The sequence below is a fragment of the Chelmon rostratus genome, chromosome 4 (assembly GCF_017976325.1).
Source record: "Chelmon rostratus isolate fCheRos1 chromosome 4, fCheRos1.pri, whole genome shotgun sequence".
NCBI classification, from domain to species: Eukaryota; Metazoa; Chordata; class Actinopteri; order Chaetodontiformes; family Chaetodontidae; genus Chelmon; species Chelmon rostratus.
In genome coordinates this window covers 16,202,758-16,229,793 of record NC_055661.1, presented here as the reverse complement: position 1 = coordinate 16,229,793, position 27,036 = coordinate 16,202,758, and the positions used below count along the sequence as shown (strand labels likewise).

The 27,036-nt window shown below is 39.7% G+C and overlaps 1 protein-coding gene across 2 annotated transcripts in view; it reads left to right on the top strand.

Moving 5' to 3' along the window:
• Positions 1–27,036, top strand: part of negr1 (neuronal growth regulator 1) — a 135,571-nt gene that overhangs the window by 53,188 nt on the left and 55,347 nt on the right. For both annotated transcript variants that reach the window (XM_041934965.1, XM_041934964.1), the window contains exon 3: positions 12,987–13,112. In XM_041934965.1, the coding sequence (XP_041790899.1) occupies positions 12,987–13,112 (126 nt within the window). The remainder of the gene's footprint in view (positions 1–12,986; positions 13,113–27,036) is intronic.

The window sequence follows — 27,036 nt, the reverse complement described above, 5'->3', positions numbered from 1 at the left end:
GACAACCTTAATGCAATAGTTCCTCATGACTGTTTGTGTGATAAGATGTTTGAGTGCAGTGAGAGGAGGGCTGTGAATCTGTGTTCCTGTCCCCAGCTGGAAGGACTGTGTATCAAGAGTCTCAGTGGAATAATAATGCATTAAAACAACCGGCCTGCCATTGATACTGCAGGCAAAGCGGAGAGAGAATATGAGTGTGTCTAAAGGAACAGATTTGCCATTATGGCCCCTGACATTTACTTAGCCACTAATCATTGTCATTTGTGTGTGTGTGTGTGTGTGTGTGTGTGTGTGTATGGATGTGAGTTGGTGAATCCCTATCTTAGCCCCTGTAAATTTCTGTCCTCTCTTGTGTGTTTGCATGTGCATGAAGTAGTTATATGTGTGCGCCATCATGCATGTGTGTGTAGGTGATTGTGTGTTCGTGCACTGATGTGAATCCTCATCATGGAAGTAGCTGATATTAGCCATGGTTAATTAAAATGAGTAAGGACAAAGGTCAGCCACTCAGCTTTCACGTCTCTCTTCTCTAGAGAGGGAATAGATGCAACACGAGAGAGAGTAGGCATTTTTTATTTGGGCACTTGGAATAGTCTTTGCAGGTAGAACAGCTCAACATAAAGGTGGCTTGCACAGTGTCACCCCTGCACATTTATTCTACTACATTTGCCTTAGCCAGCTCAAAATATCACAGTTTTCTTAATCTCAGATTCAGAGCGATGTATTATGGAAACCTCGATTTTCTCTGCATGTTTCTGGCCCCACATTACTCACAGTGAAGAGCAGAGTGATGTTTTTGTACTCTTTTGCTTTTGTGCTCTTACTTTGAAATGCATGTTTACAATGGTACATCAAAATGAGCTTCAGATTAAAGTAATGGGGTTGTTCAAAAGCAGAAAACATAGACTTACTCCCTGAGATTTTTCTTGGACACTGTCCCACTTCAATTATCCTTCGTTTTCCAATGTACTCTCTACATGCCTGTCCTTGTGGATGACATTAGATTAATTGGCAGGACAAATTCATGTCTGTTACCTCTCGCTGCTGCTGATGGGAATAAATATTTAGTGAAACACTGCAACAGTTGTCATGGTGCACAACAACGTAGTAGAAACTAAAATAAAACCTGCTGTAAAACCTTGCCAGTGGAATAAAGACAATCATTGATCAAGTCAGTAATTTAGTTTAAACCAATCATTCAACAATCGTAGGTTATTGTTCTCAAGTAGTGACTTTATTTAATTCAAGTGAGAGAGAAGATGGCCTTTATTTGTAGCAGCTGCTGTTAGGCCTTTAATTTCAGTTTTCCCTGTTATTTTATTTGATATGTTAACTGATCTGGTTGATTTGTTGTTGTTACTGTTTTGTTCACCTCTTGTCACAGTGATTTCTGTGTGATGTACATTCCAACAGCATCATTTCCATCATTACAACAACATAATCATACATACGAGCCTGATCATCAGACTGCACTGCCAGTTTGCCAATTTTAGATTTGCATCTGGAAGCCACCGCGTCACACTCATCCACACTTATTACCTTTTTGTGGCCATTTCTGTGACTATTTTCTGGCTCTGGCGCATTCTTATTCCGACCTGCAAGGCTCTGATTGGCCGGGTTGCTGTTTCAACAGAGGAAACAGCAGTCAATGAGTACAACACAAGACCTATTTGAATGGCTCAAATAATAGGTGATGTGGGCAGCAATCTAGAGGTCTGCAACCAGGCTAATGCCATCACTCACCACTCTGGCTCTCTTTTTCAACAGGAATAATAGTTCTCAATTAATAATTAATTCAAATCAGTCCTGCTTTCCTCTTTGTCCTTGTTGATAAATCTCAACACTCCTTGTAGATATTTCACAACACACACTGGCCAAGTTTGGTACAACCAGACCACAAAAAATGCCAAACCGCTGGCATGCACAAACTTTCTTTTCTTACTTACAAGGCGCTGTTTCTTCACACTGTCCAACTTGGCCATCATCCAACCATCTCTTTGCAGTCATCTCTCTCTACTTTGTGGTGTGTTATGCTGTAACTGGGCTGCCTGTGCATACAGACATGCTGGCTGTTGGAAGTTGAGAGTGCAGATCATGGAGGTGCATCAGAATTTCTTCTTATTGTTTGATGTGAAGGTGCCTTATATAGAGCTGAAATGGTTAGTCAATTAATCCATTAGTTGATTGTCAAATATGTAGTGCAGGTATGCAGATGGTTTGTCATTAAAGTCTTCAGATAAACTTTTTATGAAAATTCACTGACTCCAGATTACTTTTCTTAGAGCTATTTTTTTAGTCTTAAAAATACAATAATAAGGCAAATATATGTGGACAGTTGGAAAGACAAAAGTGGACTTTCTTGCTTCTCCAAACAATTAATCAATCAAGGAAATAATCTTTGAGTAAATCACTGAGGAAAATTATTGTTGCAACCCTAGTCTTGCTTTTATCGATATCTATTTCAGAGTCGTGAGGGTTTTAAAAATACCTTGTACTACACAATCTACAAGGATTAGCCACCCACATGTCGGACTTAATCGTTCTTGTCTCTGTCTTGTTTTAAATGTATATCAATGAAGTGCGTGTGGGTGTTAGTTTTGATCATGCCCAGTGAAAGTGTCAGTGAAATTCATAAGTGCTCAAGAAAGCAAGTGGACGTGTACAAAAGCTTTTTGTAAATGGTGGGGTGTTCTGTAGAGAATCAACCCTATTTGCCTTCAAAGATTATTTTTCTGGACATGCAGGCCACTCCGGAGACACTGTGGAAGATGAGACATTCAAATTCAGTGTGACAACAATCTAAATTCAGAAGTTGACTCCACCAGTGGTGTCAAGCCATGGCTTTTCTGCTGCTAAACAGTTGGTTCTTAAAGGTGTAAATAACAACAGAGACATGGGTTCTCTCACTTCTCCTCTCCGCAGTGTTTATCATACAATACATCCTTCATCAACAGTGGGATAGCTGTGAAACAGATTTGTTGGGGCTGAAGCATTGGCAGGCATCTCAGAGATACACTGGCCTTAATTGGGCAGATAAATATCACAGGCTGTGCTCCCTGGCCCTACAGCACTGTTGCATACATCACCCTGAATGCGGACTGACCACCAACAGTGGGGTGCTGCCCGCCTGTCTCATCCCTGAAACTCATCTGGTGCCCAAGGTGCAATTAAAGAGCAGTGAGAGATTTCCTCCTTCAGTCTGCTTCCTTGACTTGTAGCCGTATAGGGTCCAGTTGGAGAAGCCCTCCTGCTTTGCTAGAGAATCCAGCTGTCATCTTTATATCACATCACATCTTTTTTACGACTCCGATTCCCAAAATGTACACTTCGTTAAACTGTTGTCGGTAAACACAGTTTGTTTGCAAATGATTGTATTCCGTTTTTATATATGTTTTACACAGGCCCCTATTTTTTTTAAGAATCAGGATTGTAGACTGGCATGGCAAATGGTGTGTTATAAAATATGTAAAAACAGGCAAACCAAAGACGGGACATGTACTCATTTAAAAGAGCAGTCACAAACATAATTATTTTAACTATCAGCACTCCAGTGTAACGCCATAAGCAAATAGCAAGTACAGACATCTGTATTCTGCAAAGTACAAACTCAGGGTTTTTATTAATGAGCAACTTATTGAATAGTCATGACTTTGGCCTTTCCAAAGTCCTCAGTGGGTACAAATTGCCCTGTGTTACCTACGTGTTGTTTAGTCCAAATCTTCAGCTACCAGCCCACGGGGGGAATCGTGAAGAAGAAGCAGTCGATACTGGGCACCATCACAGGATGTGGCTGCTGACACACAAAAGCAACAATACACACACTATATGCACACACCCTCAGTTTTTGTGGGTGTGCACACATGCACATACCACACACATGCACAGATACACACACACGCTCTGAGAATGATCACTAATCCTCTTCAGCACTTGAACCTTGAATTGTTTGGCAGCTGGTGTTATTTATCATGGACTTATATGACTCACCAATGAGAGAAATAAATCAGGACAGAGAGGAAGAGCGAGTTTGACAAACAATGCGATGAATGCGTTCCATAATCATCATTCTCATTCCACAAAACTTCTTTACTCACGGGCAGTTCACTGGTCTTCATGAAAAGGCTTCTTTTCTGCCAGATGAGCAGAGATACATATTAATATTTCAAGGTAATAGCTTTATATAATTACAAATGAACAATGATGATGAGTCCTCGAGAAGCCCAAACTAGGATATTTTAAAAGACACTTGTCATAGCTATGAAGGGCACTTTGAGAAGTATGACACTTGACAGTTTCTGTGCCCAAAAAAGCTTTCCACATCTCTGAGATTTCATCTCCCAGCAGAAACTGGGGACTTTCAGTAAAATGCAAGTAGGTATTTTGTACCAATTGTACATCAAATGTATGAGAGTATTTAGGCTATGGATAGAAAAGGCACTGCCTTGTTCCGATTGGGCTGGACTATGATTAAATTTATTGACAGTATTTTGGATGTTGACCCTGAATTTTAGTAGCTAATTATAACGTGAAGTTAGCTACAGTAACAGTATCACCAGAAACCTTCTGTCTGTCTTGACTACATATTCAGTGTATGACAAAGTGATGAGAAAGAGCCAGTAACAACAGATCCAGCCGCCCGCTGAGCCGAGCTTCTTCCCTTTGACTGGGGGTAGCATGTCTGCTAGCTGCCAACTACTCTCTCCACATTAATCACGACCTGGGTTCTAAAGTTTGAACTTTGACCTTTAGTGCTGCATCAAGGCCCAGTGACAGATGGAGACAGAGCTTTGTGTTCTCGTGTCGGATCATCCATTTCGCACACACAGAAATGTTCTTTTCACACATGGGCTGAGAGCTGAGATGCACGGAGGATCACCCATAGCAACGGTCGTTTGGTCACCGGCTGATACTTCGTTGTTGGAAAGCAGCGTGCCCTCTGACAGTCTCAGTGTCTCATTTTGACAATTAAATATTTGAAGTAAGCCTTGTGCATGGCCAACGACACTTATCAAAGACACTTTGTAGACGTGCAGCTAATTGAAAAACCAGTGATCATCCTGGAGAGTGAAAACAGAGTGGCCCATGCAGAGGAATTTTGTTTATCATAAGCAAGATGCTGAGGCTGAAAGACACTGATTAGCATGAATAAATTAGAAACTATTTCAATAAGTGGGTGATAGCTTATCTTTGAATTACATGCCCAGTGCAGCTCTCCCATTGAAGATTAATTGCCTCTCACAAGGTATTTTGAAAAGTTCATTTTCATCAATTGATTTCCCTTAATTCATGAATTCCCTGGAAGTGCATGAAATTGGTAACAAGCTCTCCATAATCATGCTTTCTGCATCGTTAACCTCATTGGCAATTACTCATCATATGTATCGGTTGTGACATTTGCGGAAGCATGTTATTTTTGCACCATTAGGTCATGACAGGAATATTATCATAAACTAATGGTTAATTATAAGTTGAACCAAAGTGGTGTTCATAGTTTCCTCAGATTTTGCAAGGAGCAAAACCTGTTTCCAGCATGTTCAGTAAAACATTTTGTTGTTAATCCTTTGTCAGCCTGATCAACTCACTATCCACCAGTGTATTTACTTACAAGGAGAATATACAAATACTGATAAATGCACTTTAAATATTTATGCTCTTATTTGGCTCTACCACAAACTATCCCAAAACTCCAGCTTGGTGAAAACTGTTTTACTATACACTCCAACCTTCATACACTGCAGGGACATTTTGAAGGCTTGGGGTATAATTGTCCAATGTGTTCTCTTTCTCCACGGCTATCATCACCTCACCAGTACATTATTGTTCCTACACTATTGGGGTCATTTCTGTTCCAGTCAGAGGCAGGAATGCTGCCTTGAAGCAAAAAAAGTGGGTCATTGAAATAAATTGAGAGAAGAATATAACTTCAGGGTTACAACTAAAGTAATGGGCATAGGTTTTACTGTAAGAATGTATGCCAGGTGCATTTACAGCGATACAGTGAGGTGTTGGAGCTTATTAAGACATGGTAACGAAAATAACAGCTAGGTCAGACCTACAGAAATAAAAGCTACTACAGAGGAGTCCCATGTCAAAGACAGTCGTTAGGATATTAGACAATTTAAAAAAAAAAAACCCAGATCTCAGATCTGCAGTTGAAGCTTGTGCAGCTGCTGATGTACATTTTATCATCATACTGTACTCTTCCCACATTATCACAAACTATCATCATTCATCATTCATCATTCAGCCATCATATGTAATGACGATGATGATGATAGAATGATGTTCATCAGCTAATGTGTACTCGCTGGGAATCTATTTGTGTCTTTAGTCATTTGCTGTCTGCTACCCAACATCTAAGCCACAAAGGCATCAGAATATGAAGAGATGCCAAAAACAGACAAGCAATAAGGGCTGATTAGGTTTTATGTCTTGGCCCTGCCATTCCAGCACTTAGTCCACCTCCTCTATTGCTGCTGGGCTCAAATAAATGGAAAGAAAAGAAAAACATCCTTTTTTTCTGAACATTTTATTGCTTTTTATTATTGCCGTATGGTTTGTGTGTTTTTCCGTTGAAAATGATCGAGATTGATATGTTTAATAACGCGATAAGAGATCAGCAGGTGATACTGGAGGTGAAGCTCGAGCAGTTTTAGAAGTTTCTGGGCTGGGAGTCAAGTACAGTATGTTAATACTTTGAAAGCACACGTTGCAGGAACATGAGCATGCACCCAAACACACACCATGCTGTCATTGACTGGAACACATTTATATCCCAAAAGACCCTGTGGGCTGTGAATTGAATGTGTGACAGACAAAGTCCGCCATTTTTACACTGCATATACAAATTACAAAATTGGAAGGCCAAGGACTTTCCAGCCATTACAGTTATGTGTTTTTGTCACGAACTGTGAAAAAACCTTGCCAATAATGACAGATTTCTCTTTCTACTTGAATGAACTTTTCCCAAAGTTAAGTACTACAAATTGTCTGTGCCTGCTTTATGACACTGCAAATGGAGGTAATCCCTTTGAGTAATACAATCTGTCACTGTTTATGTTTAGTTTCCGTGTCTGACACCTAATTAACGGACTGGAAGTTGGTTCGTTTTTGCTGCTTGCAGTGAGGAAAGGGAATTGAAAACCTTTAGGAATAGCTGTGTGGGAACTGACTCATTACTGAGGTGTATATTACGCCCTACAAACACAGGTATACTATATTTTATAGGTTTATTATAATCCATTGGTATCAATGTCATCTCTAGCAGCCTACAGTTTAGGAAAGCTTTGCTGTAGGTAATTGCAGAATTGCAGGAAGCTGTTCAAAGATCTCCTCAGGATATCTCCTCTGTATCAAGCAAATCTAAAAAGTGAAACCCAAATCTGCCCCTAATCCAATTTCAAAGCGCTGCATGTCGTTGATTAAGGACTATCTGTCCTCAGATCAGTAAGCATCTGCGTTTTAATAAGACCATTACATCGTATTGTGTTTGGACAGGAAATGTGCTCGGGGCAGTTACAGGACCTTTGTCGATTTTCTGCATTGTGTCTAGGATGATGATGGACAAATGAAGGAGTTGAATTACAGAAAATGAAGCCAGACTTTTCTCTTTTCCTCTCTCCCTCCCTTCCTCCCTCACTCTCAGTTCTCCATCACTCCTGTACCTCCACCCATGCTGCCGTCCATTACAACAAGTGGCTGAATTTCCTTCTGGGCTCTAATTGGAAAGCTGGATGGCAGAAGGTTTAGCCAGTAATGGGGTCCTGCAATTTGGTAACAGAAGTCATCCTGGAGAGGGCCTGTCAGAATTCGTAGAAGAGCCCAGTTGTGTGCATCCCACGTTGCAGCTCCACAAGAAATCCCCTGCATTTTAATAGTGCAGCTGTAAGCATTTCCGTAATTCAAGGTGGCGTCATTAGAGGCTTATTTATTCACCCGAGGCGTCTGCCAGGAGGGAGATGACGCCGCCCAGATCAGCTGTGGCAGCTCACTCTCAGCACCTCCTGCAGGGCTGGAGAAGGGGAAATTAGAGAGGAATGGGCAAACATGACAATCAAAGCATCGTTACTGAATTAGCACATAAAGAAAACAACAAGCTGTGTGTAGGTATTGAGGGATGGGTTATAATGTTCTGTTGCTGATGGGGTAGCACAGTCACGACTGTCTGGTGTAAAGGGGATCATATAGGGCACTCAGAGAGAAGCAGCCTAGAAAAAAATTATTGTAAAGGACTTTGTAGGCTTTCAAGGTAATGTGTCAACCAAGAAATATGCGAGTGATTGACACAACAATGTAGGAGTGAACATTCATGTGAATAATTTGCCCCTGGAATGTAACTATATTCTTTCTCTAACCTACTCTAAGCAAGCAGTCGATTCAAGTCTCTTCAAGTTAACTGAACCTTAACTATAATGTAATGGCCATGACCACAATCTCACTCTTGGGTCCTCTTAGCAGTGCTTCACTAGGTGTCAGTGTAACAGCATTGCAGCATTTTTATTGCAAAGATCATTGTATGTTGCATATCCTGCTTAGCCATTAGAACTTATCCCACTTAGAGCTGGCGCAATAACCACAAAATGTGAACCATATGAAATGCTACGTTACTGACATTATCCCGCTGTACCCCTTCTGAAGTCATTTGCAAAAACAACACACACAAAAAAAAACAAAAACGGTGCTAATACCGCATACTATGCCGTTGAGCCACCCTCAATCACCACAGACGGAGTTCCTTCGCCTTGACAGCCCTAATTCCACTTCAAGTGTGTCGTACTATAGTCTGCCAATAATTCAATTTTTTAAAATGATGGAAATATACACCTGAAGCACACTGCCAAACATTGATTGGGTCATGGTATTTACTGTGTTAACATTTCCATAATCGGCTTTAAACTACCACTGACATTCAGATATGCTGCCTAAAGAATCCATGGTGTCATTTTAGCTCAAAGAAGCACATTGTCATCGCTGATGCTACCTGAATTTTTTTCCATGTCTGTGTGAAATGCAACACAAAACTGCAGAAAATGATTAGAGCCAGTGTGACCAATGGTTGAATGCTGTAATTCTATGTGCATATTTTTTCCATATTTGCACAGATTTTCTATATCAGACTGGTATGAAACAGCTTTAATGCTGTCAAGGAAGATGAAGGCAGAAATACCTTAAACTCCGGTCTCTGTCATTATCCTCACTACTAGGTTAAGCTTGCTTTTAACACTGCCATTGCTTATAGTATGAAAATTGTACTTAGAGATGCTATTCATACGACCACTTACACACACATTCATATGAATAATTAACATCTGACATCAACAATTATATCATCAGTTTCACCAACACTTGTCAGAGCCAACACTGAGAAGTAGACAGAACTGAACACGTTTGCAGCTATTTGGTAACTTAATTTTCTCATCAGTGGGTATGGAATTTCAAACAGGTTTATATTTCTGTTTGCCAAATGCCCCCCCCCCCCCCCCCCCAACCTTAATATTATATTATTGACATAATTTATAAGTGTCCGTACTACAGCCCCTCAGCAACAAAGCTTGTAATGTCTCAGCATTGTAACCTAGCAACAACCCTGACTTATATAACATCTTTTTTAGGATGCCTTTTTTCAAATAAGGAACAGCAGATGGCGGAATCATATTTTGTTTATGCATTAGCTGTGTCCGAAGTCCCCCAAGTATCACTCATTCACTATTCCCCAGATGACAATAGATGTTTCATGGTTAACAGTGAGCAGTAAATTGAGATTATTTATCATCATCATTTTGCACCATAACTGATAGTTACTAGAGATACATAACTGCAAAAGCTTGTATTGTTCTGTTGTTAGAATTTCCTCATCTGGGCATAATTTAAATTTAGAAATATGTTTGTGGCGACTTGAATAAAGTAAATATCTGGACACAGCTATTTCCTACTTCTTACCTAAAGCAGTTTTGTTTTCACAAAGTCGTGCCACAGGTCTGTATTGTTTGATGGTGTCTGGGACTGACACCTTCTGATCAGCAGGTCGAATGGTTGATATGCTCTTGTCTGACCAAAGTCTCACTGTTTGGACAATTGCTGATGTTACTTTATTAAGTAGAAAAGCGCTTGGATTAAGACACAGCTCACCAGAGCAGCTCCGTTTGTACATACCTTTCTGTTTGCATCTCTGCGGCACAGTAGCTGCTGTTGATTTAACTATTACTGATGAGGTGTAACCAATCAGATGCTGGTGTGGACTGGACATTGAGCGACACTATAGAGTGGTGACTACAGAAAAAGGCAGCTGTAATAGAGCCAAAGTAGCGCATTCCTAAATAAATGTATTTTTCCCCCATTGACCAATCAATTGGTTGAAGAGTAGCTAGAATTTCAGTCAACCTAGATTTTCTTTCGTTGACTACAGCCCTAATGGTTTCCAACTACAATAGTTTTTAAAGACATGGAATAAAAACATGGGCTATTGTCTGGTGAATAAATTACTGTTCAGATCTTCACAGACATCCACATTCCACAGATGATAAAAGTTTGCCACATCTTATTGTTTAAAGTTTGACTGTTGTCTATTGATCTTTTATTCTGTTTCCCAGACTTAGCTGTTATTCTCTGCTGGAGCAAGCAGTGTTATACAGTAAAGCAACTCAGCTATTGTAGCTCTGGGCTGAAAAACTGAAGGCTCTTCATCTGAACCTTTGAAAACCTCTCAGTCCCTGCCAAAGAGAGATAGGATCAGTAGACAACCCCAACATTTTCAATTTTGTGCTATCAGACACTGAGGAGATGTGTCAACAGTGGGGTCCTACAGCAAGTAAACACAGGAGTCTGACAAGCAATAACCTAGATTCAACATCGCCTCCGGTCCTCTCCCACTGAAGGTCCGCCACTCTCATCTCATTTAGATCCAGATCTGTTGATCAAAAATGACGTCTATCCCCCCACAAAACAGAAAACACCAGCGATTAGAGTGTTTTCTTGGGCAGTCCTTCATGTCATTGAGGGTTGTGCCTGTGTGGGCTGGGTCAATACATGATAGGTTAGGTACCATTTGTGAATCTTTTTTTTCTTGAGCCATAGAGGCTTCAGTTGATATGAATATTGATGCTTTTAATGATGTATTTGACTGTAGGCTATTCGCTCGTATTATACAATTAGTGCACATTAATGTTGATGATATACGACCATTTTTTTTTATAGATTTTTATGCATTCCAGACCACAAATCAGTATTTTCAGTACAGTAAAAATGCTTTTTTTTTTCTTTTACTTGATTGTTTGAAGAGGGAGGAAGAGAGCAGTGTGCTCTTAGCAGCATCCTCTGTATTGCTGCTCATAATCCAGTGAAGAGGAGCAAGTGAAGGTGGCTGCAGCTTAAGTGAACAGAGCTGAATGACAAAGGAAACCATATGACTCCAAAAAAAGTGTTGGTGGGTCTAAAGTGGAACTCGGAAAATTGTTGAATCAACTTTTCTTTTGTTAGTTTTTTAGCAGGCGTCAGGAGGGATCAGAGGGTAGAATAGTTTGAAGCCCCAGACGGCCGAGACGTCGTTATTGTGTGGCACAGTCCACTGCAGAAAAGCTCCCTCGGAGATTCAAATCTTGCCGATTAAAATAGTGTCTCATAAGCCTGTATGTGTGTGTGCACACGCATTTGCCTGCATGTGTGCTTAGTTGAATATGTTTAAATGCCTTTGTGGGTGGCTGCATGTGTGTCTGTGTGAGCTTTGAACAGCCTAAATACTGAAGCTTTTAACATCAAAGCTCCAAGAGGATCTAAGTGCCCAGAAACTTGTAAATTATGATGGTAAGTGATGTCCAGCAGGGACTGTTTATGAGATGCCCTCAATAGAAAAAAAACTTTTATTTTTCGAGAATATGCTTCTTAGGGACTTACTTGGATTTATGATACACAGCTTCCAAACCACCTAAAGTCTAGCCTAGTTTTCAACCTATCAATCACTGCCCACATCTCAGTTTCATTGAGCATTTCCAAAAGGGCTGGTTTTGTTCTTGTCAATAGCTGTTTGAGAAACAACTGAGCCAATCGAAGCCTTTGTGGGTGGGACTAGCTGACTGTGCCAAGCTCTGTCGTGAAATATTAAATGTAGTCACAGTCAACCGCTTAATCACTGCTCATGATATATTTAACTGTGTCTAACCATGAAATAAACACAAATTCATCATGCCCATGATGACTTCATTGTTTTAAAGAGACGTTTATCATGCACTGTGCGTAGACACCGACGACTGAACACATGTGAAGCATGTTTAAAAACAGCCAGAGTTGACCAAAGTGATGAACGAAATAAAAGTGAAAGGCACAACAAAAGCGAGGAATATGACATCAGTAGCAAAAAAGAGGTGCAAATAGTAGTAAGAAGACATAATAACAACAATAAATGGCAATAATAAAATACAAGGGAATATTAAAATATGTGGACGGATGTAAAACAGAAATAAAACAGACTTGAAAGATCAATTTATATAAAATAAAAGATATCAAAATGCTGAAATACTAAAACTGAGCTGCCACCACAAAGGCACAAATTCACTTACACACTTTCCTCCTGGAATAGTTAAAAGAAGATCTAAGAGGCCTAGATTTGCAGAAGTCTTACAAATACCTTTGTAAGTACATTGCAGCAGTTTAACCTTTGACTGAAAGTGTCATCAGACAAACTGTGAACTAGTGATTGACAAGGGGAACAATGAACAAGATGGCAATGCCAGACAGAATCGTTGAGTATGAATATAAGCTACCGAATATGATTTCATCTAAAGTGACAGGTCATTTAAATGCACAGTAGTATGTAATGTATCTCTTTTCTACAACTGGAACGCTGGCCAGTTCACACTGTTAAGATATCCGCTAGACATTTCTAAGCTCTGTAATGTAATATTACATATGGATGATAATCGTGAATGAACCAGAGGTTGCAGATTTGAAATGCTAATATTGTTTCTGTATTTTTCAAATTTCTTTTTTTCTAGTTCCACCCAAGATATATGACATTTCCTCTGACATCACGGTAAACGAGGGCAGCAACGTGTCGCTCATCTGTACAGCCAGTGGGAAACCCGAGCCGACCATTTCCTGGAGACACATAACCCCATTAGGTGAGTTCACTTCACCTCTCACATACCTATGCTAATGAATGGGTGGATGGATAAATGGACGGAGGGATGGATGAATAGAGAAAGGAAATGAGGAAGCATGGACAGGATCAATAGGTGATAGACCGAGGACGAGAGAGGACTGGTAGTTATGTTGTGGATGAAGAGCTGGAAGGGGGAAGGGATGGAACAAGAGATAGATGAGGTGGGATGGATTCATGACAGAAGGAGGGAGGGGGATGGATAGATTTTACAATATATTCAAGTGAACATACAGTGACATAGAGAGGGTGAGACCTGAGTGCATATTGAGCTTCTGCAATGATGTTACTATCTAGCGTCATGTATTTCAGGGCTGAAGCAATGGCTGTTTCATTGTTGGCCACTGTGTCACCTTAGCTCTGAACAGCTTGAGACATACAGTGGTGAGATAAGGGCATGTATCCCCACTCAACCTCAGGTTAGCTTTACAGATGAATAATACTAAAATCACACTCGCATTACAAGCAACTACTGATGCGTCATCACCTCTCCACCATATTGATGTATTTTACGCTGAGTTCAGATTCATCCATAGACTGGTCCATTCCACTTAATGAGGCCTGTGTAGCTCATGTAACCACATCCTGCTACAGGCTGACCTTAAGAAAAACAACCAAAATATATTGCCCGACATAGTGGCTCTTGCATAAAGATGAAATAGAACACCTTAAATCAATTTCATGTAGTGTATTTTATGTATCCTGAGTCATTGCACCACAGATTATTCTACAAATCCATATGCAGTTTGTTATAGAATGTCTTTTGAAGATGTTTATAATAAAAAAAGAATTAAAGTCATCATTTCAAAGCAATCAAAGAGTTCTTAAGGTCTGCTGATTTCGCAGACTTAAAAAATAATCCATATGCTGTAGGTTATAAGTATCAGTATTCAACAATTATTACATATTTCGTAACATGTTGCTACTTCGACACTTCCATTTTAAAATCAATGCTCAATGCTCAAGGCAGTCGGTAATGTGTTAGCAGGGCACATCCTGCTGTAAAATCAGATGCGTTGATGAGTATTGAGGACGTCTCTTCTCTGCTGGGAGACCTCCGGTTTGCTTTGGCAGTTTGTAAGCTGTCATTTAAGGTGCGTTAATGAAGAATATCTTTATTATCATCTTTATAATTTATTTAGGTGGCTGCTAGTCCGAACACACATACATCATTAAGTGCTTTGAATACTGAACCCTCCCTTTGAAAACTCATTCCAAAGCATTTAACTGTTGCAAAGCCCCCACCCAGCTACTTCTAGTCCTCCCTCATTTTCATATTAATGGATTAGAGCCTGCTGTGCTTATCTGATAGCTGTGAGGATGGCTGCATTTATCTTGTGGCTGTCAAATCCTCGTCTCCGGTGCTTGCCCTGATTGCATTAGGGGAGTTTTCGAAAGATGATCAAAAGAGCCATCCTCAGAGTCCGACTGGCAGTCACTCATTCTTCTTTGAAGTGTCCACACTTTGAAGTATGCCAGGGAAGAAATGATATGCTGGTCAAATGAAAGGGCCTGGGACTAAATGTAATCACAGACTGTCTCCTAGCATATCAGAAAAGAAGCCATTTGCCATGGGATCTTTGAGTCGGTCATTGTAGTAAGGGTGATTTGTCCAAAGGACGTGGTACAACTGAGAGGTTGTAATAGGCTAATTACCTATCGATGGAATTCCATTAAATCTGTTGGATATGCAGAACAGTCCACGGCACAGGCAACCTGAGTGTGCAGTCACAGCATATGGAATATCTCATTTATGAATGAAAGCAGCCCTGCAACCACACAAACAGAAAAAAAAATGCATTTTTCAGCATTTCAAAAAAGGTTATTTATGTCAGGGAGTAAATATAATCATTCCCTTCTCAAGTTATAAAATCTAAAAAACAAACTGCCAAAACAGTTATGTCATTCACCACATTTGCTTTGGAAAGAGACTGTTCAAACAAGGTCACACATTTTTTTTTCACTGGTGATATCTCAGGAACACCTTGAGGGAATTTCTTCAACAAACATCCACTGGGACTCAAGGATGAACTGATTAGGTTTTGGTGGTCAAATGTCAAAGGTCACTGCGGCTGCACATAACAGAGTTTTGGCCATAATTCAAGAATTCGTATGCCAATTATGACAAAACTTTACACAAGTGTCTCACAGGAAAAAAATGATGAAGTGATGACATTTTATATCCAAAAGGTCAAAGGTCGACTTCACTGTGACATTATAATGTTCTGCAGCAACACTTTTCAGGCCATTATTCAACACCATAACTCAGGAAGAGAAGGAGAGACTGTGACCATATTTCACATTTGGTCAGATACTGAATTGCTGACACTAATCTTGGGTGTCCACCTTGAAACTGTGGTCGTTGTATAGATCTTTTGTGCTGCTGGGTGGAAGATGTGTGTTTAATGAATCCACATTTTCTAATTTGCAGCCTCTTTGCAGCCACATCTGCGTTTGTAGCATTGTAGTCCACTACAAGCTCATTGGTTTTGCTGATGTTGAGCTTCAGGTGATGGTTGTTGCACCATGTGATGAAGCTCTGTATCAGTCCTCTGTACTCCTCTGGAAAAACAGTCTCTAAGTGAAGACAACATGTTTCTCACTCAGAAATTATTTACTGGAGTCATACATTTCAATATAGTGAGAATGTCCGATTCGCTGACAAATACACTTAGACTTATCGTACTTAACTTTTTACTTTTATTCTTTGCTACATATGTTGTATAAGTCTGGGCTGACTGGATGTAAATGCAACTGGTTGGCAGAGGCATACAACCGTGAGGTGGTAATTCTAGTTTATGGAGATTAACCTGAACTGAAGCTTTGCCAATGTCTGCATTTTGACAACACATGCTGTACACATTCAGCAGTTTGCTGTTAGTACAGAAAACACATGCATATACACACATTTTCAGGGGTATCTAAAAACTGGCCACTTGTCAATGACGATGTGTTGTCAAATTGGACAGTGTGTTTCTTGATTTGCTTGTGTTTTATCTACTTGCAGTGTTTTTATTTTAAATGCTGCCTGTGTGTTATCAAAGTTATGTTGCTTGTGTTTTTTCTATTTGAGCTCTCTCAGGCACTGTGTAAAACAATGCGATTTAGTCATTAATTTAAAAGAATATTATTTGCATTTGCAACACCATCTATCTATAGTATTAAGAACAGGACAACACATTTCCAACTCTGATAGTTTATTTTCAGTCAGACTTTTTGTGTTGTGAGTGTATCAAACCATGAGTTTTGTGTCATGAATCCTACTAATGCCTAGTATACCTGATTGCATCGATTCACCTCCAGCACAACATTTCGGCTATTTATATCTGGTAGGAGTGAGCGCTTTCATTGACACGAGGCCTAGCAGGTGAAATGGCTGTGAAGTGATAAACATGTCTACATGGCAAGTTACATTTTCTGGCCTTACTCTCTTCAACACTCAGCCATTTTTCGTTGGGGGTGGAGATTTTTCGCACTGTGGATAGTTTTGCTGCAGCAGTCAGTGAAGTTTGACAGAATGATAAATTGCCCTGACTGACTGTCAAGTTTCTATTCCCACTCTGACTGTTTTGTGTTTGCATGTTTTCCTTCTCTCCCCTTCCAGCCAACCAGCACACTGCCAGCTAATAATAAACTTTGTGCATCCAATGAAGTGTGGCCATAAACTGTTTATTGAGATGATAATTTGGCTCAGTATGTGTGCACATAAACTAAATGCATATTCCTCAATTAGAGAGATGCAAACTGAAGCAGGCACTTGTAACACACAGATCATCTTTGTTGACATGTTACTGGGAGAAGGAATGGTGCCAGCATATGTCTGGAGCTTAATGTGCTTAAAAAACCATTGCTGTTTCGTGCTTAATTACCCATGTAAAAATTTGCTTGACAGTGAAGTCCTCAGGAGTTTGGGTTGATTGCTGCATGATAAGGGTGCTTAGGACTGGAAAGCCTGCTCAGGTCCCCTTATCATCTGGTGAAATCTGGATGTGCAAAGTGAGTGTTTAATGCTCTCCCTACCCTTGAGCAAGGATTCTACCCCCGACCGTTCCAGTGCTGCAGCTCAGACACCAGTTGAACGGAATTAATGGGAAACTGCCTAGTTTGTATGTGTCAGTGTGTTCGTTTCCGACCCTGCAGCTCCTGCCCCAGGCTTTTGATGGCATTAAAACATGCCGGTTAAATAAAAGCTGAATTTAAACAAGGATAGCCATTAGATGAAGTGCATTGGTAATGCTCCCAGATGCCACTCTGTAGTTATCAGTTTAGCTCTTGACATCACTACTTACTTCAAACCTAAAGCTAACAATAGCTCGGGTGTCAGCCTTTCAGTGTATACAGGGAGTACTATGCTGTGGTTCCTCAGCACTCTTTCATAGGTCATAGGGAGGGGGCTAAAGTAGCCTTTAACGTAGTCTGTTTCATTCCGGTTTGGTTGGGTGGATGGCTGGGCAAAATTGCTTTGATAAGCTTTTTCCATTGAGATTTGAATCCATGAAATAGAAGTGTGACCTTTGAAAAAGCTGACTAGAATAAGAGAAGACATATTTGATTGTTTCCTGTGATAGGACTCAGCTGTGACACATTTTTCTCTCTCTTTCCAAGCATCATTGTACATCAACTGTATACTGTATATGTTTTGTTTTGCCTTTTAATTTAAGTGCATGAGGCATACATTATCCACCTCCAAGGAAACAGGCAGCAGCATCCTCGACACTGACAGCTCACTGCTTTATGTGTACTGGTACTCAGAGCTGGATCCAAAAGAACTTGCTTTGTTCTGAACTAGGTGGCAAAAGCGAGTGGATAAGTACAGTAGCTCAGTTGGTTTTTATGTGAACAGTGCAATGAATTATTCAAACTTAACTGTATATCACTGTACATACCCTGAAGTTGTACCTGTTATGTTGCAATGGAATTTGGCAGCTTTTAAGAGATACTAAGCAAGTTTTTTGGTGGTCTGTTCACCAGGGATCTCTCATTCACCACCGGATTCCTTTTCACCAAGTTTGCAATGAGCTGATGCAGAGTTCAAGGGCGGACACTTGAGCATGCTTTAAACACTATGGGAGGTGAAAGATAAGGAGTTAGGCACTGCATTTCAAATTTCAGATATCAACAGCGGGAGCCGTGCCTAACACTTCCCCATTCAGCTGTTGAGCTGAGTATTGTGAACTAAAGAGGTGCTCAATGGGCACATGCTTTATTTGAGTGTCTGTGTTTAACTCAAATGTGATATTGAGTCACTGCCAAACCACACATATCAAATGGCAGTTGGCAGCCAAAGATGATTTCTTTTCAGGCAGCGACTTTTTTTTAACTCTTAAACACTCAACCAACTTTTGAAGGTGGTTCCTCTAAATTCAAATAAACAAATATTTATGATTGTAGATCCTTGTGATGAATTTGGACATTTTGCAACTTAGTACTTCCATTACTAATTAATCTGAACAGCTGTGGCTCAGCAGGTAGAGTGATTTGTCCACTAATCACAGTTCAATCTCGAGCTTGTCCCTCTATTCTATTCACTTTACACAAGACGCTGAACCTCACACAGCTCCCAATGGTCCGGCCAGCACCTTGTATGGTAGCTTGCTGCCATAGGTGTGAGGATGTGTGTGAATGGGTGTGAAAGGTAAATTGTAAAGCACTTTGATCTTTTGATTGTATTCTCAATTAATCAATTTATCCTTAGTCTATAAAATGTCACAAAAACCCGTCACAAATGCCCAGTAGCCAAGGTGACGTTTTCAAGTTTTGTTGGATCGCCAGTTTAAAATGCAAAGAGAGGACTGTCATAACAAAGCCAGCAAATTTCAGTGTTCTTTCTTTAAACAATTAAACAACCTCACCAACCTTTCTCAGCAGTCTGAATAGAAATCCTTCCCATGGGCGGAAAGGTGGATGGTAAAAGGATTGTGGTAGTGCTTGTTTTGACTCTACTATGAAGTGGAGCACTGCATCACTATAATACTAACCTTGTCCATATGTACGGACACATACTTTACACCTGTTCATTCTAAATATAAAAAGTGAAATATGGCTAAATGTATGGGCCAAGCTTGGCAGATTGATTCAATTCCGCGCACTGAGGCAGCCAAGATAGTTCATTAAGCAATAAGTTTAGTTGAGCTGTAGCAGGGAGTCAACTTTATGTTGCCTACCGCAGTATTTTCCAGTGCAATGGAAAGTAAAAAGTATTTCATATTTTTGAAACAAGTCCTCTGAGACAGAGGGATTCATCAACCATTACCTGTTTTATTTAGTTCTTATTAAATACATCTTTCTACACCCGCCACTTTTTTAGGAAATATACCAGTTTTTGAGCCAATGAATAATATCTCTTAATAATGTTGACAAATGATTTGTTTTGATTAGAGCCGACAAATTGTTTTATGCATCAATTCCAAACCACAAAGCAAGTAAAAAGTGTTAATCAGATATTTTGCCTGGTCCCATTAATGACTTTGTTTCCTTTTGAGCTTGTTACTCAGTATGTTTTTGGCCTCATGAAGTCAACTTTTATAGCTGTTTTTCTAATCAAACAGTCACATAGATCTTGCAGCCAAGCTAGGTCCAGTATCTGATATTATGTTTCCAGCCTACAGTGCATTTGGCTAAATATGTCCACCGAGAAGGCAACAGTAAGGTAATTCTACGGGTCACTGAGGTGGCAGCACATGCAATCAGACATGACTTAAGGCTCCTTTGGCCCAGTTCCACTCTGGATTTTAGCAGCCTCAGATTGACAGCCAGGGAGCAGGGTAGAGGTTATGTATCAAGGCAGACTAACAGCCTGTTTTTCAGGCAGGCTCTGCACATGCTGTGATTCTACCCCTAGTACTGGCCCACACCTTGAGTTGGGGCCAGAAGGTAGCAGCACACAATGTAGCAGCGTGGGCTGTTCTCCATTTTCAGGAGTTAAAAGGATAAATTGATGTAGAAAATGCTGCTCTATGCTATAATGGATTCTTCAGCGATGCCTGCCCTATCTGTGTATTGCAGCCCTGAAGGAAGCATACTCACAGCTCCCCTACACAATGTGGGAAATTGCTTACTGCAACGGGACTTAGCCAGCTTTGGCACTGAATGTGAAATTAACCTTGCTATGATTTCTTTAATTTGCTTGGAGTGACATCTCCCTCAGGTGCAAGGGGCCGTTGTCATTCTCTCAAATATCTCTCAGCATGCACTTGCACACAATTCGTGTTAGGTCCCTTGGTGGTTTTACATCACTAACACCAACAGGTTATTTTCTTCCATCTCTTATTTTTCATATTTTTCAGGGTACACAATGCTAAGTTTGTCTACTGTTTACTGTAATGTCAAGGTTGAGCACTCAACATATAATGTTCTTCAAAGTATATATCAGGGATGCGATTCTTGTGTAATGACTTCTTTGACCTTTGCAAAGCCCCTCTCTGCTGTAATCGATAGGAATACCATTTGCAGCCAGGGAAGGATGATGCAACTAGATCTTGCACACAAAAATTATACTGACTTTCATTTATCAAGAGGGACTGCCGCCTAATTAGATTTTTTCAAATGGACAATTGTCCATTTGTTTCAGAAGTATCTGTAATTGTTTATTTGTTCAAATGTGAGATCACAACTACTTAGAAAAAACTCTCATCATGAGATACATGTGACAGTATAAAACTTGCAAACAATATGTCTTGCATTATTTGTCATAATTATGTCACTCTTCATTATTCAGTTTGGATGTGGATGAAATGGACACAAAATAATATTCCAGGATTTTACAGCATTTTTACACTACCAGTATTTCTTAATATGTTCATGACTTAGATATATATAAAGTATATTGCTGGACTGTATTTAAGTTACAGTACAGCCACAATTAATGTTTTTCTTCTTGCAATAAATGTCGATGGTAGCATAGAAGTAATTGTGCAGAAATCAGTCAACAACATTTCTAAATTTCTAAATATATATTTTGGGCTCAACAGTCTTACACAATCACATTGGTCCAAATTTAAAACTCACATTTAGTCCTATAACTCTGAAATCTACTAAGAAGCTTGTTTTCCCCCTCAGTTTCATGAGCCAAAGCATTGCAATGTTGTCAATTTATTTAGCCTCCATTCTAGGCTTTGTAAAAACTTTTTGTGCTTCCTATCTTAGTTTGTCCAGTCATAACTTTTTGCACTGTAGACCATCTTTTGGATGTCTTTGTTACAGCCTAGCTGTAATAGAATTTGTCTGTGGTGTGAAAATTAATTTGGCAGCAAAGACAGAAACAGGGGGTAAACCATTATCGCTCTGTTTTCACTCCAACCATGATCAGAATTGCTCAGCGGGAAGATAAGTCCTCACTGTACCTGCCTGCAATGTACTCTGTGTGTGTGATTAACTTATTTACTTATGATTTTTGCTTGACATTGGTGCTTAAGTTATTTTTCTGAGTTGCTTCTACAGGTTTGTGTGAACTACCATCAGGGAAAACGTACAGTGTGATTTCAGCTGTGTAATTATTATTATTAGCAGTTCCGGAAGGCTTTTTCTGTGATTCGACATGTTGCATGCAGGAATGTGTTGATTTAATGGTTTAGAGCAAACTTGTTGTTAGTATGTTTAAAGCTTCTTTTTTTCCCCCTTGTTCAGAAAGACAGGTACGCTCAGAGGGAGGAACATGCTTTTGCTCAGCTCAGAAAAAGCAGAGAAAAGCAGAATGGCTCAAAAACAATGATAGATTGATAGTAGCACAATAAAAGTTTGACAATGCTCAGTGGCATTTTGTAGGCTTGGCGAATTTGATATAACCATGGTCATGATGCTATATGTCCCACCCTACTTCATTTAGTTTAGTCTTGGAGGCTTAACAAACGATTGGCCATCTGAAAGATGTCGTTAAAAGCTATTTTCACATCACAAGAGTCCACAGTTCTCTTCACATTTGTGAGCGCTTTCTGTAATATTCAGCTCCATCACTTTAATTGGAACCCTGCATGTCACCTGTGGATATCACTACAGGGTACTGTTGAATGTGGGAGTCATTATTACTCGCACCTGTTTCTCATGATTGTTCCAGTACATGGAGCCTTGCATGTACTCTATATTGTATGAATTGTGTGAAGAAACTGCACAGGCCCTTTTCACAGCAGACATTTTGACATGTACTAGTAGGAAAACCACAGGAAGGACAGATGGCATTAATAATGGCTGCAATCTATCGAGAAATACATTTCTAAGGCACTGGTCTTGGGTATGCAGCCTTGCTGACATATCTTACTGGGCCACTGCAACAGAGTGGAACGATCATTTCATAAAGTACAACTGTGTGTCACCTTTTCCAGCTGTATCTTAACATTTTGTATGGTTTTAATTCTAGTTCTCAATAACCATAATTAAGGCACAGAGAGTTCAATTTTCCGGCTGTAGACTGACATCACACATCATTCATAATGTGATTACCCCCATTCATTCACACTGCCAAGTCCTCAGTGTATGTTTCATCTGTTCTGCATCCATAATGTTCAGCGATGTAGAACTCACTTTGTCAATTTTATTTTTATTGAATCAAATGCAGGGCTCTCATTTTCAAACTAGTTGGCTAGAGGCACCAAAATGTCACCCAGAGATGCTGCGTCATATCATGTGGTCAACCAACCATAGGTGACCCATTTAGCACCCGCTCTCTTATCATGAAAGCTACACTTGAGCCTTAGTTGTGATTCTAATGTCTTCTCACTTTGCAGTGTCAGTAGTAGGCATATTCTGTATCCTGTCTTGAAATTAAATTCAATAAATAATTTTAGTAATTAGATATCAAACTTAATTGAAAAATGTATGCTTCCTTGGACTAAATGGCTTACAGCCAGAGGGAAGAAAAGCATTGTCTGGTGCATGGTGCCATACAACCAGACATTCAACGGGGCGGCATCAGACCAGCTGCCTCAAAGGAAACACCGTCTGACCAAATGGAGTCAAGCAGTATGAGGTGAAACAGAAATGTCCGGTAGAATGAAGTTGTGTTCTGCCAGCAATAAAAACATTTTTGGTTGAATTTTTGGCCATTTAACATAAGAGTTCAGACTTGTGAAGATTCCGGTGCTATGTCAGCAGATTTTGCTCAAAATGTAATCACTTTTGTCTGATTGCTAGAGATATTCAATTAACTGAAAGGAAAGGACCATAAACAGTACAGACTCCTTCTTACCTGCTGTAAAGATTTAACTCATGTTCATTTAAATATGTAAATATAAGTGAACAAATTGCCCTGATTTCATATTTCACAGTGCAAAAATAGAGCACAAAGGTAAAAGCTAAGAAACAATATTGGTCTATTTCAAAATCGTAGTCAGTGGCATCCAAGCTTCTGTGGCCCATGACATTATTTGTAGACAGAGGGGCCGTGTAACACTGTTAGACAGATGAGAAGAAAGCCATTTTCTGTTCTCACTGTACATGCATTGTACCATTCCCACACCAGCATCTCATACAGCTTATATTACACATACAAGATTAATTTAATTTTATTGTTTTTGAACACTGATTGCGTTAATATGCCCAATGCAACCAACTTCCCCCAGGGTGTGGCAACAAAGTTACTGTGCTTTTACAGTGGAAGCCACTGTACTTGATTCAGCCATTTGCTAAATGGTATTTGAAACATCAAGCATACTTGGCCTCATGGGTCAGTGCTTTTGATTTCATTGCCCCAGTAAAAGACACAAGTGCACACAGTGGATTTCCACTTCCTGCGTACCATAATTCCCCATTACAGTGAAATACAATTTAGCCGTGCATTAAGGGCAGTGTATAGGTCAACCATGTTAGGTAGTTACTTGGTGTGTTGGCAGAGAAATCGACACAGGGCACTGAGACATAAAGTCCTGTGAAAGTCTGTAGTTCTTTTATAATTCATAAGTTCATTTGCAGTGTATAGCACCCATCTAGAGCAGACGTCACAGGGTTATTCACCATAAAAGACAATAAACAAACCCTGCTGTCTCGGTTCTGCGACTTGTAGCATTGATCAAAGTATGTGGCAAACAAGCTAGACAGAGTGGAACCACTAATGGTTCACAAAAATCCATAAAAGCTGTGTTTACAATATGTAAAATGGAGAATGAATTTTGGTATCTTTGGGGCTACAGGTTCAAATCACAGCTGTGAAACTGCTGGTTCTTTGGGGGGGAATCGGTATGGGTAGTGTGGCTGGCATCAGCAATGACCAAATCATGCTTGATTTCATCCATCAAAGAGACAAATACTGCACAGTATCAGTCAACACAAGGCAAACCAACATTGTTTAACCTGCACTGATGTAATCTGAACTCCCATTTGCCTACATCAAACGGTCAAGTATGTTTCATATGTCTGCTGTAGATATGGAAATGTACATCCACTTCACATATCAATGCTATGTTAGTTCTGAATAACGTGGAATGCATTGTCTCACTCATTCTCATGACCTCAAGAGATTATGAAATGGACAGTGATTGGTGTTGACATGAGGTCCAATCAGCAGTTAGATAACAGATGATAAAATACTATAATAATAATAATAATAATAATACATAATAAAACTTTCTTTCTTTCAAACACACATTCAAAGTGGAAGCTTTCAAAGATTTCAGTAATTGTTCATTTGGAGACATCTGTATTTTTTCCCTTCGCTCTATGAACAACCATGATCTGATTTTAAGCTGCATATGGCATGAGGCTGCGAACAGCAGGGCACAGAGAGACTCCAAGTAGTTTGTTAGCTTGCTGAGAAGTTGGAGGTTTGTAGCCTGTCGTCTGCAGCTCTTCATCTAACAGCTCACTGTGGCTCCTTCTTGTTCATCACTCCCTGCAATATGTCAAACTGATCTGCTGTCAAAAAAGTGATGAAAATGACTGTTGTCTTGTTTTGTAGACACATTTTTGATTAACCAAATCTGTTAAGTGCAAAGCTCACTGACCGACACATTGCATTTCTTGTGAGTACTTCATAAAATTCTACTCCAGTTTCACAGATAAATGCTTTTAAAGTGAAGCTGGAGCAGTTGGAACTGTTCGATTTGCATAAGAAGTAACTTTAGACAGCATTTTATCTGGGAAAGTTGAGACAGACCAAGTTTGGAAAACTGCAAATTGTGTTACCTCATTTGGTGATAGTGACTTTACAGACATTTATTTAAATGGAAATCTTTGGGATTCTTACTTTAATTCCACAATATTAGTGAACCAAAAGAGATTCCCTTCTCACATACACAGATAAGATAGGCTACATTATTTTCTAACGATGTTATTATTCTAAGTAGTATTGTTGCAAGAAAGACAGCTTGGCAGTGAGATAAACACACTCCACACATCCACTCGTAAAGTCTTGTTTCACTGTTCTCTTGCACAGTGTGTGTCTTTGTGTCCTGTCTTTTATCAGGAGTGGCGTTGCTGGCTGTGGCTGATGCCTAGTATAGCTGGAGACATACTTATTCAGCGAAACCGATAATATCCAATCCCTCTGCATCTGTTGAAACTTTCAGTCTCGGTACAGTTTATTACTCAGGCCATACTGTAGGTCAAAGCAGGGCTAGTGCACGGGCAATGACTTGCACTGAAACTACAGCAAGAACCATTGACACATTAGCCAAACTGTTGAAGTTTAATTTAATTTCATTGTATTAATGTATCATCTATTACATTTAATGCTGAAAAAGAAAGAATAGAGGAAAAGAATAAAGGATTTAAGCATATGGTCAAAGTGCTTAAGCTCTGCTACAGTGTGCCTTCATGTGCCGTTGTTGTGCTTCCCTGTTTAAACAAGCATTAGTTGTTCAGGAATTATTAACAATCTTCCAGTGGAGCGTTACTGACATTTGTGATATTTCTTATCGACAGTGTGACAGTATTTGAGTGCCTTAACTGCTACAGTAAGAATTATGGACAATGGACCATTGTTGATTGTTTACGTTTTTCACAATAAATTAAAAAGTTATTTAACAAAATTCACGGTTCTGTATTTACAGAACCATGATTTTTTTTAACTTTCTGTATTTACAGAACCGTGAATTTTGTGTACCCTTACTCAGTGTACCCTTACACCCCTATTAAATCTCCCTTACTTCGGACATCAAACTTGCACTGCACCATTTGATCACTATACTGACACACACTATGCAGCACATCCCCTCCCACATCAGCGGGATTAAGTTATTAAAAAAAAAACTGTGTGCACCCAATGGTGCAGAGTCCAGCCATGAACCGTGCACCGCCAAAAAAATAGAGCCCTTTGTGTCCCTGTGGTCTCTTAGAATATTAACAGTTTGGTTTTTCAGACACATCCGGTGCTTGTTTATGGATCAGTTTTTCAAACACTTTTCTTCCCTTTGCTGTTGTTTGTGTAGCTACCAATATCTTTGCCAAGACTCTATTGTTTCCACCACAACAGTGTGAGAAGAGACAAGAAAGCTCATTATCGACAATGCCTTCAGTTTCAAGTTTTTTGACATAGCAGCTAGCAGATAAAAAGCCACCAGGGTGGATGTGGCATTATATAAGTATTCAGCTCACTTGCAGGGGAGATTGGCAGCACAGAATGGCAGTATTTCCTCTCTTGAAGCATGGATTGTCTTGATTCTGGCTCCTCTTTTATGAGATATTGCTGACTCAGTGTCGGGTCTCTGTGGTTTTCTGAACAGTATGTTGAGCTCAGTTTTGCTTGATTGTGCACTCTGTTTGATCCTCATGCCTTCCAAACACATCCACACATCTTCCATCCCAAGCCACCATTACCACTCTGAAAAGTTGTATATAAATAGATTTCACACTGAACACAACTGGGTTGGTAAAAACAGTGCAGGCTCGTCTATCTATCTGTTTTAACTAAGAAGTATTAAATGATGCATGATAACATAGCAATGATGCATACCTAATAT